This window comes from Gekko japonicus, unplaced genomic scaffold (assembly GCF_001447785.1).
Source record: "Gekko japonicus isolate JY-2015 unplaced genomic scaffold, Gekko_japonicus_V1.1 scaffold67, whole genome shotgun sequence".
In the NCBI taxonomy this organism is placed as follows: domain Eukaryota; kingdom Metazoa; phylum Chordata; class Lepidosauria; order Squamata; family Gekkonidae; genus Gekko; species Gekko japonicus.
In genome coordinates, this window is record NW_015161948.1 from 1,233,770 (window position 1) to 1,245,585 (window position 11,816).

Here is an 11,816-nt window from a genome sequence, read left to right on the forward strand (position 1 = left end):
ATAGAGCAGGTAGAGAAAGAAGTGCTTTTCTCCCTTTCTCACAATACAAGAACTCATGGGCACTCAACAAAATTGCTGAGCAGTCGGGTTAGAACAGATAAAAGGAAGTCCTTCTTCACCCAAAGAGTGATTAACACATGGAATTCACTGCCACAGGAAGTGGTGGCAGCTACAAGCCTGGACGGCTTCAAGAGGTAATTAGATAAACATATGGAGCAGAGGTCCATCAGCGGCTATTAGCCTCAAGGTATAGATAGGAACTCTCAGGCTGGGGCAAGTGATGCACTGTATTCTTGGTGTCTGGGGGGGGGAGGCAACAGTGGGAGGGCTCTTAGTGTCCTGGCCCCACTGCTGGACCTCCTGATGGCACCTGGTATTTTGGCCACTGTGTGACACAGAGTGTTGGACTGGATGGGCCATTGGCCTGATCCAACATTGGATTCTCTTATGTTCTTACATTGGATGTTTCAAGGACTTTCCCAAGCAAGTTAGCACTTAGCTTGGTCTTGAAGAGCTATCCAATTTCAGAACAGCAGAGGGAGCTCTTGCTCCCTATAAAAGCAGCAGCTTTAGTAACTTGCTTTGTGGAACTGGACTGTCAGCATTATCCTGAAGGGGCTCTTGTGGATTGCAAAAAAAAAGCATTTTGTCACAATAGTTTCCATTAAGCCTGTATACTAAAATGACTGTCTGGCTTATGTTCACATACCCACCTTCTCTGTTAAAATGTGATGTCCTCTGAACCACAGTGGCATCAGGATTATCCATATATAGGGTCTGTGAATAGAACCCCAAATTTCTGTTGGATCGGGCCCTAAAGATTTATCAAAGTTATATGAATATTAGTTCTGGCACGCCTTTTATTTATTTCATTCAGTTGTATCCCACCTTTCTCCCCAGTGGAGACATGAAGCAGCTTACATTGTTCTCCTCTCCTCCATTTTACCTTATAACAACTCTTTGAGAAAGGTTATACTGATAGAGAGAGAGAGAGAGATTGAGACTGGCTCAAGAGCACCTGAGTTTCCATTGCAGAATGGAGTTCAAACCTGGGTTTCCCAGATACTAGTCCAACACTCTTAGCACTACACCACACTGGCTCTTTTGCATGTGTGTTCACATTAAAAAAAATGACTCCATGGACTCAAAATGCCATGTTTGGAATCTCCTTTAGTTTAGTTCAGGGGTGTTGAACTCATTTGATACAAGGGCCGGATCTGATATAAATAGGACTTTGTTGGGCCGGGCCATGTGTGTCATAAAATGTAATGGCAGGTAGCGAAGATAATTAGGAATTTCAGACAGACAATATAATCCGGAATAGGAACGGTTCCGAAAGGGTTTCTGGTCTGGAATATATTTGTAATTTCAGACACAAATGCTTCTGTCCCATTTAGGAAATGTGGCTGAAGCGTTTTACCTGTCAACTGCTTCCAAGTAGTCTTTAGTTTCCTCTCCCAGTTCCGATGCGCTTTTCCCTGCCGTTTTTCGCCCACGCGGGCGATCTCCAGCTTTAAAAAAAAGTTTGCTTTAGAGCGCTATAACGGTATAACGCTATGACACAACAGCATTGTATCAACCCCATTGGAACGCCTGGAGTGTTTTGTTATAGTTCTATAGCGCTCTAAAGCGGACGTTCCAAAAAAAAAAACGGCGGGGAAAATCGGTGCAGTCTGAAATAGCAAACCGCTTCAGATCCAGCTCTTTATCGGAAGGGGAAAGCCATGTGTGAAATGGCAGCCCTATACCAGTTTACTCCATGACGGATCAAAAACGGCTTCAAAACGGGTTAAAAAGGGTAATGTGAAATTCCTCATCAACTTTATAAAGAACACCAACAAACACAATTAAAGGGGTTTTTAAACTTAAAATACAAACATGCTTAAAACAGTAACACTCTTGCCATAGTTTATTTAACAGTGTCTGATAACTGACACTTCCCAAACCTTCCCCCCTGACCCTTAAAAGATGCCTACCTAAAATGGAAAGGTGGGGGAATAGTGGGATTTGGCAATGCAGTTTTTTAAATAAAACATCAAGAAAAAGATGTTTCCGCAGCACTTTCGAAAGTTTTGAGAGTACCTTTCAGTGCCCAGAGTGATTCACACAAATCATTTGGTTACGGTCCTCCCGACAGCTCTGTGCATGGGGCCTGTTCCTGTGTTGAGGGGCCCTGGGCCGAGAGAGGTCACTACTCCCCTCTGCCCACTCACACTTGAACACACATGGAGCTGCTGTCTCCTGAATCAGACCCTGGGTCCATCAGAGTCCATATTGCCTACTCAGAGTGGCTGTGGCTCTCCAGCCATCATCTGGTATGTCCAACAGGTAGATCGCGATCTACCAGTAGATCGCGGAGGGGTCAGAGGTAGTTCACAGCCCCACTTGGTCTCCTGGTTTGCAGTTCTTTCTGGATCTTGGTCTCTCTGTTTTGTTTTTGCTTATTTTGCTTGCCAGTAAATGACAGAAGGTGCATTATAAATGGGGGGGGCAGTGGAACCCAACTTTAGTGGGTTAAAATCTAATTTGAAACTTTATTTTCATGGTGGTAGATCACCGGCACTTTTGGCCGGAAAAAATAGATCACTACCTGTTCGAAGTTGGACATGCCTGGCCATCATGACTAACCACTCATTCCTCCTGTCTGTCAAGGTTTATGTCCATCCCTTCTGAACTTGCTCTGTTTTTCTGGGTGATATGGAGAAGTGCTTATTTGGTGAGGGCCAGTTTGGTGTAGTGGTTAAGAGCGGTGGACTAATCTGGAGAACCGGGTTTGATTCCCCACTCCATATGAAGCCAGCTGGGTGACCTTGGGTCAGTCACAGTTCCCTCAGAGCTGTTCTCTCAATAGCAGTTCTCTTAGAGGTCTCTCAGCCCCACCTCCCTCACAGGGTGTCTTGTTGTGGGGAGAAGAAGGGAAGGAGATTGTAAGATGAGTGAAGGGCGGGGTATAAATCCAACTCTTCTTGTTTTTGGTCTAGGGTGACATTATTTTAGTAATGTTTTTCTTTTTGTTGGTGTGTATACGTGTATGTGCATGCAGCTGAGTAAGTACATGGGGCATGACTTTCAGTCCACTTCGCCTCCCCTCCTTTTGCACATTTTAAGAATTTTAAGCATTTCAGCACTGCAGCCAAGCACAGAATGATCTTCTCTTGTCCCAGCAATTTCAATTTCATTTTAATATCTTGCAGCTAATTCACACTTACCACTGCTTTCCTTGGTCTTGAAGTGCTTAGATTATGCAGCACTGCAGTGGTTTGAATGATTCCATTTAAAGGAAAGGTTACTGAATGGTCCCGGGGCTCAGTGTTGCAGCATAGTTGAGCACAGTTTTGCCGCAGGACCTGCAGGGTTTGCTGCACATAATCTATGTTTAATGTGTGCTGCATTTACAAGGTGCCCTGACTTCAGATTAAATTATGGCCTTCCAGACCTGCCTTGTAAATTTCCTTAGAGTTATTTTATACCGAAAGATTTCTAAGGCTGCAATAGGAGATGCGTGCCTGTTATGTTAAAGCAGCACAAGTCTAGGTCCTTCAGAGATCCCTGAACTGGACAATGTTTCTGCTTGCTATGTCATTTAATGTTTTATGGCAGACAGAACATTACTTGAGGATATCACAGCATTAAAGAGGGAACTGCACAAAGGATAAATTCATAAAATTGTGATAGTTTTTGTCTTCATGTCTCTTCTTTCTATGACTCCGTACACTGTGGCATCATTCTTCAAGTAAATGTTATGCATGGAACTGGCAAATGTGTAACAGACAAGGGTGTGCTTCAGAACAGCAGCAAGGCAGACATGCCTGAAAACACCTGGAAGGCAAAGAGAATGTAGGAGGCAGCAATCATTTGAAAGAATGGAGGAGTAGACAGAGGTTGCTGCTTGAGAGTAACTGACAAATTGTAGCTTACTGAGGGTTGCTGCCTGTTGGTGATTCACTATAAGACTAGGGTTGGCTGGTCAAGTGCTGGAAGCCAATTCTCTGCCTTCTGTTATAGATGCTGATGACAAAAGTCTGTTGGAAACACATTGACAAGAACGGCCAGTTGTCAGGGAGTAGAAAAATAGATTCGTGGTTATAAACAGAGGTTTTAAGAAAGGGACTCACGAGGACTTGCAGGGGCCCTATCAATCCTATAGATATCTTACTTGAAAACCTATCTCTTCTCTCCCCATATCTTCAGCCTTCCTTCCCCAGACAGCTGCTCCCCTTTCCTTCTCTCCCACCATCCACCTTCCTTATTCTGTACTCCTTTGACTTCAGTTTCCCTTTTTAATCTATTCTGCTTCTCCATCCTCCAGCTTTACCTCCCCTCTCTCCTCTTTTTTAGTCTGTCGTTCACCCCCCACCACCACCACCCACATGCTAGCACTGTAGCTTGGAATCCTTGGCAAGTTACAGTCTTGGAAGATCTCATTGGCATCCTTAAAGCAGCAGACATTGCTTCTATGGTTTTGGGGTGTTTTTACCCCAAGGCATTTTTTAATTTTTGCATTTCATGTTTTTCGGCTAACCTGGGACTTGTCGAAAAATCCACTTTATCTGTCCCAGGTTTCACTGTGTGGATTTTTTGAACCTCACTCTACAACCTCTGTTCAGAATTAGATTTAATGATGGAAGTTATTGTGCAGAAGCTTAATTTCTACGCTGCAGAGCTGTGTGACTTTGGCTTTAGAGTTATTATGTTAGAGCTGCAGTTCTCAAGACAGGGTGGCTTTTGTATATATTTGCATCTCTTATTAGCAAAGGCTAATAAAGAGGATTTTCCTCTTTCTCTTACTTTCATAAGAACATAAGAGACGCCAATGTTGGATCAGGCCAAAGGCCCATCCAGTCCAACACTCTGTCACACAGTGGCCCAAAATATCAGGTGCTATCAGGAGGTCCACCAGTGGGGCCAGGACATTAGAAGCCCTCCCACTATTGACCCCCCCAAGCACCAAGAAGACAGAGCATCACTTTCCCCAGAGCCCCTATCTATACCTTGTGGCTAATAGCCACTGTTGGACCTCTGCTTTATTGCTTACTTTGTTTTAAATCTTCCATTTATACTGCTTTCTTCCTTCCAAATTCATTCAACTTTCTTTGCAGTTTTTTCTTCATATGTTGCTTCCTTCTTAGTATATCTTTGTTCTTACATTCTTTCTTCTCTTTTACTGTTCACAGTGTAGCACCATTGACACAATGGTGACCAAGTATTCACCCATAACTATACTTACATAACTATACTGGATGAATCACAAGCGGGAATTAAGATTGCTGGGAAAAAGATCAACAACCTCAGATATGCTGACGATACCACTCTAATGGCAGAAAGTGAAGAGGACCTTAAGAGCCTCTTGCTCAGAGTGAAAGAGGAGAGCGCAAAAGTGGGCTTGAAGCTCAACATCAAAAAAAACTAAGATCATGGCATCCGACCCCATCACTCTTTGGCAAATAGAAGGGGAAGTCGTGGAAGTAGTGACAGACTTCACGTTCCTGGGATCCCAGACTGTGGGATCCCAGACTGTGACAGCAGCCATGAAATTAAAAGACTCCTGCTCCTTGGGAGGAAAGTGATGGCGAACCTAAACAGCATGATAAAAAGTAGAAACATCACCCTGCCAACAAAAGTCCGCATGGTCAAAGCAATGGTATTCCCAGTAGTCATGTATGGCTGCGAGCGTTGGATTATAAGGAAGGCCGAGCGCCGAAGAATAGATTCTTTTGAACTATGGTGCTGGAGAAGACTCTTGAGAGTCCCTTGGACTACAAGAAGATCAAATCAGTCAATCCTAAACGAAATCAACCCTGACTGTTCCCTGGAAGGCCAGATAATGAAACTGAAGCTCAAATACTTTGGCTACCAAATGAGAAGGGAGCACTCACTGGAGAAGACCCTGATGCTGGGAAAGACTGAAGGTCAAAGAAGACGGGGACGGCAAAGGATGAGATGGTTAGACAGTGTCATAGATGCAACGAACATGAAGTTGAGCAAACTTCAGAGGACGGCGGAAGACTGGAAGGCCTGGCGTGATGTGGTTGATGGGGTCGCAAAGAGTCGGACTCAACTGTGCGACTGAACAACAACAACAAATACTAACAAGATTGCTGTCGCCAGATCAGACTCCTCAGTTTCTAACAATATTCACTCTGCTACTTATCTTTTCAAGCATCCTTTGCCTGTGCATGAATCTAGAAAGGAATGATCCTAGAAATTATTTGAACTCCCAAACATAAAGCCTGTTTAATAACAGAGTGATTGCTTCCTGGAACTGATGTTTATTTTTTGGATGCTTGGGTATCTGAGAAAGCAGTTGTGGAGGAAAGAATGTCTGTATTCCTGATTGTTTTGTATTTTAAAGTAATAGGTCCATTGTATTTTACAGCAAAATCCAGGACCAACAAATGGGGTCCCAATTGTATCTTTTATTCATTTAATGTGGCAGTATAACTTCATAACAAAAGGCCTATTGGATTAGCTGATAAATTAAGCTTAGCCGTGCTGCAATTCATCATCTCCCTTTCCACACACACGGTGGTACTATTTGATCTGTCCAGTGATTTGCCCTAGCAAGCCTTTCCTATTGTAATTACTGTGGTCTGTAAGGAGAGGATATGTAGGGAGCTCAACTGTATCTAACAGGAATGCTAAACTCCTGTGAAACTTGGATGGGTTCTCAAAGCCTTCCTCTTGGCAGAGCCTAGACAAAGCTGAGTCTCTCAGCAGTCACTTTGCTGGTCGGCAGCTCATTTGAAGAGCATCTGTTTCAAATTTATCGTTCTCTGTTGTCATGCTTCAGTGTAACAGATTCTGGTTCTTGCTTCTCCTCTCTGCAGACCCTTTTACCAACTGCAGCCCCAGCTGAGCCTTCTCCCAGGGGCCTCAGTAACACCTTAGGCCAGCCTGCCCCAAAGGAACAGAAGAGCAGGTGCTGAGCGGGATATAGACAGTGGAGTAATTCTCTACTGCATCCCAGAACACACACATGGGCATGCAGGGTGCCACACGCGGCTTTCCCATTTCACAGCCTCTCATTAGTTTGATGTCTGTGGGGTGATTGTAATGAGGGGTTTATCGTGTCTATAATGAAAGATCTTTGCACTAATAATATTAGAAAAGGGGGGGAAGGAACTGTCATAAGCCAGGCTCATGTACCCACCATTGCTATAAAGTGTTTGAAAGAGGAACGTTTATATTTTCTCAGAAATATTTTGAGCTATGTCCTGCTCATACCTTCCAGTGACTTAACCCACCATTTCTTCTCTTGAGAATGATGGCAAATCTGAGCAATTCAGAAAACTGCTCTATCATGTGCAATGCTTATAGTTAGTTACTAATACCAGCTACTTATACAAAACAGTTGTACAGTTTTATTACAAATTTGCTCCAAAAACAAATGCTGATTTCCCCCCCCCCACTCTCTTGTGAGCAGGACTGATTGCTTATCAAGGTTTACCAATATTTGGGCTGTAATTTTTTTATGGAGGCTCACTAACAGTTTGAGAACCTCTAATATTTACCTCTGAGAGCAAACAGTGACTCCATATCATACAAATTATACAAAGTTATTATGGTATAGGAATGAAATACTGAACTATGATATACATCAAATTTCATAAGAAACAATACTGAGGAAAAATTCCAGCTGTATTCTTATCCTTTTTCACTATCTGATTTTACTCTCTCTTACTACCTCTCTCTACCAGCCCATGTTAACTATATTTGCTCTCTTTTCTGATGTTTCAATTTAGCACCAACCACAGATACTGTAATCTTCCCACTGAGTTCTGAGAAGTTGTGCTGTTGATGAGATAAGGAATGCTTTCCTCGTGGAAAATGCAGCTCCACAACTTGCCAGGTTAGCCATGTTTTGGAACTATTTTAGATTCCCTCTGATTCCCATTATTATTGTTCCACAAGGAGTTGTCACAAGATTCATGTGCTGCTTGTGGAAGTATATATGATGGGAAAGGTGGAATCAGTTGGTTTTGGTTTCATCACCTTGTGACGGGTTCACTGACTGCCAAGTGCACACCAGCATAATCCAATACTGTTAAAAACTTTGAATCTAGTCACCTCACTCACAGCTTATAAGGGAGTACCTGTGACACCAATGCAAAAAAATGGGGCTATGCCATCCAGTGATTTGGTGATATCCAATTCACAAACTATCTATGGCCCTTGCTTGCGTAGTCACCTTGTAGGCATGTCCTTCATAGTATTCAGAAGCTAGATTGGAGGTGTTGTGGCAAGGTTTAGAAATTATTTTGAAATTTAAGATATTTACAAAGAAAACTATGAACCTATGTGTGAAAGAATTGGCCCTGTTCTACACACAGGTCCAGCTAGACAGGCAAAGTTATGGGTTTCAGTGTTTCCAGAGCTTAGATTTCTCAGGTACCAGGGAACCTTCTAGGATATGCTGAACCTGTACAAAACAGACAGGCTTCACTTGAATTAACAGGAAACAGAGTATAAATGGGCAATTTTCATAGTGGAAAGTGGTAAGCAGTGGGGTACCACAGGGCTTGGTACTAGGTCTAGTGCTTTTTAAATTGTTCATTAATTATTTGGAGTTGGGAATAAGCAGTGAAGTGGCTAGGTTTGCAGATGACACTAAGCTGTTCAGGGCCGTGAGAACCAGGGAGGAGTGTGAGAAGCTCCAGAGGGATCTGTCAAGGCTGGGCAAGTGGGTATCAACATGGCAAATGAGGTTCAGCGTAGACAAGTACAAAATAATGCACATTGAAGCCAAAAATTTTAACTGGTGGTATACCAGGAGAGAGATCTTGGAGTCATGGTAGATAACTCACTGAAGATGTTGACTCAGTTTGTGACTGCAATAAAAAAGGCAAATGCTATGCAGGGGATTATTAGGAAGGGGATAGAAAACAAATCAGCCAGTATCATAATGCTCCTGTATAAATCAATGGTGCAGCCTCATTTGGAATACTGTGTACAGTTCTGGTCACCGCACCACAAAAAAGATACTATAGCGTTGGAAAAGATGCAGAAAAGGGCAGCTGAAATGTTTAAGGGGATGGAACACCTTCCCTATGAAGAAAGGCTAAAGAGGTTAGGGTTCTTTAGCTTGGAGAAACGATGATTGAGGGGTGACATGATAGAGGTTTACATAATTATGCATGGGATAGCGAAGGCAGAGAAAGAAGTACTTTTCTCCCTTTCTCACAATAAAAAAACTCATGGACATTCAATGAAATTACTGAGCAGTAGGCTTAGAACAGAACAATGGAAGTCCTTCTTCACCCAAAGAGTAATTAACACATGGAATTAACTACCGCAAGAAGTGGCGGCATCTACAAGCATAGACGGCTTCAAGAGGGAACTAAATAAACATATGGGCCAGAGGTCCATCAGTGGCTATTAGTCACCAAGTATAGATGCTATGTCTGGGACAGTGATGCTGTGTATTCTTGGTGCTCGGGGGGGGGAATGGTGGGGGGGCTTCTAGTGTCCTGGCCCCACTGGTGGACCTCCTGATGGCACCAGGTATTTTTGGCCATTGTGTGACAGAGTGTTGGACTGGATGGGCCATTGGCCTGATCCAACATTGGCTTCTCTTATGTTCTTACGACAACGGAGGGAAAATCTTGCCTCTTGAGGAGGGAGGGAAGTGGATGGGCTGTCATAGTATCTTACCAGAATCATATACTGAGTCCACCTGGGTGACCTAGTACTCTCATTTTGTGTTCTTTAACCACTTGATTGCTGCAATTTTCTCTCTTAAACTATGAATATTTATGATTACAAACCAAATTTACATCTCATGGAATGGGAACACATGCTCATCTCCCCATTAATGTACTTCCCTTATGTCTGGGAATTCTGGGTCTATAAGCAAGTGTAATGAAATAGCCAAAAGGAGTTAAGTAAGCGAACCTCAAAATGCATACAATTAAAAAAACAGAGTTTTAATTAGCCATAAGTTACAATAAAGTAACAACCAGTAGACCATATACATACAAATGTATCCAAATATATATACGAAATTTTCCTAATGCTTAGCACATATTGTAGACTTGTAATAGAGTTGGAAGTGAGGAAAGTTCTTACAATCTACATTCATAACAAGGCTTCTTTGAAGTCCTGTCACTATGAGATGTAGGCACATAACCAGATCAAAAGTTGGGTAGGATAATATTTGTACAAGCATCCAACAGCAATTGTCATTTTGATTGTCCGTTACAGATCTTTTCCCTCCCCAAAAAGCTTGAACTCTCACTTAGTGGTGTGGCAAGGAGATGATCACCACAGGGGACTGGGGCAGAGAATATCGCACTGTTATGGGCAGCACTGGGAAAGATCTGGACTTTCCCCATCTATACAGCAGCCATTAGGGGCAGCCTGGGTTTTGGGGCACCCTAAGCTAGGACAGGGAAGCTGCCACTCCCCCTCCTCCCCCAGCACTATGCTGCAGGAGGCTGCCGCACATCCTCCTCACCCAACACCGTACTATGGGGAGACAGAAGAGGGAAGGAGGAAGGGGTGGGGAGGAGCAGGCTTCCTGTGGGCCACAGTGAAGGGAAGGGAGGGGAGGAGCCGACATCCTGTGGACCACTCACTGGGGGTGGGGGCACCTCTTGGGGCTGCTGCTTGCAATTGCAGACCTTGCTACTTCAGGGTGGCGGAGCACTGAGGGCTGGTTGGTGCCCCTCCATCTCTGGTGTCCTAGTGGACAGGGCAGGCCCTGGCACCCATCCCTTGTCCATATGATCTTTCCAAGAAGATTGTAGTAAAGCAGGTTTTCAAAAGATAGTTGGAAGACTGGAAGGTGCACAAGAGTGCCATAATGCTGTGTGGAGACAAGGAAAAATACCCTCATCCTAATAGCATTGGAACTGGGCCAAACACCTTGTGTAGAAGTGGCTGATATTTTCCAGGCCCGCTCCCACCCAAAGGTGTGGCCCATAAAGTGGGTCAGTTCATTATTGCCACCATTCACACAGAGGGGTTTGGGCACACAGGCACATTTTCCAGCCTCCTTACCTTGCTTCTTTTCACTGTAGTAACCTTTCAAATGAAAGTATGCTGACTTCTCCCATTGATATACAGTGGGATGAAATGAATAGATCATATACTCAGAATATTTTAATGAAAGGAAGGAATTACAACACCAGAAAGAAGTGGGGTGATGAATGGATAAATTTTTAGTTACAGTGAAGTCAGTTGAGCAATAGAACTGGCAGATAGGTTTGTGTACCCAGATATATCTGGTTCAAATAGATACCTGAAAAAGGGAGATGGGCTGTGGCTTCCCCCATACCTATGCAGAGGTCTGCCCCATAGCAGCCTTCTACCACCCCATCCTCTGGCTGGGATGGTGCAATGAAGAGGCCTAGCAAGGCCTTCTTCATTGAGGCTGCAGGAGCAGCACTGTCTGCAGAGATACCTGAGGTAGGTGCTGGATCTAGGCTATGGTCTTCTGCTCAGACTACCCCTCTCCTGGATGTTGTGACTCAGCAGCAGCTGCAGGAGCAGCCTGAGCTGTCTTTTGGGTTGAACTTGGAGAATGAGAGTTTTCAGGCTCTCAAGTGCATCCCAAGGACCCAGAGACTGCTGGAGGAACAAGAGGAGCTGGCTGGCAATTCCTCCAGTGTCTAGCAGAACTTCTAAGGAGAGGAAGAAGAGATGGAGGGCACCCTGAGATGCTGCCATCTTAACCCCGTCTCCCTTGGGCATCCCCTGCCCCCCCCCCAAACACAGAGTGCCTTTCCTGAGCACCTCACAGGAGGTGGCTCCAGCAGTGCCTGCATCTGTTAGTCAGGCTGAGGGCTCCTATACCCTCTCCATCTAGAAGCACTTCC

General features: G+C 44.0%; 1 protein-coding gene across 1 annotated transcript in view; it reads right to left on the reverse strand.

Moving 5' to 3' along the window:
- The window catches only part of MSANTD2 (Myb/SANT-like DNA-binding domain containing 2), a 48,066-nt gene extending 36,700 nt beyond the window's left edge, over positions 1 to 11,366 (reverse strand). Inside the window, exon 1 of the mRNA XM_015429390.1 lies at positions 11,276 to 11,366. Coding sequence (XP_015284876.1) covers positions 11,276 to 11,366 — 91 coding nt within the window. The remainder of the gene's footprint in view (positions 1 to 11,275) is intronic.
- Positions 11,367 to 11,816: the final 450 nt, after the last annotated feature.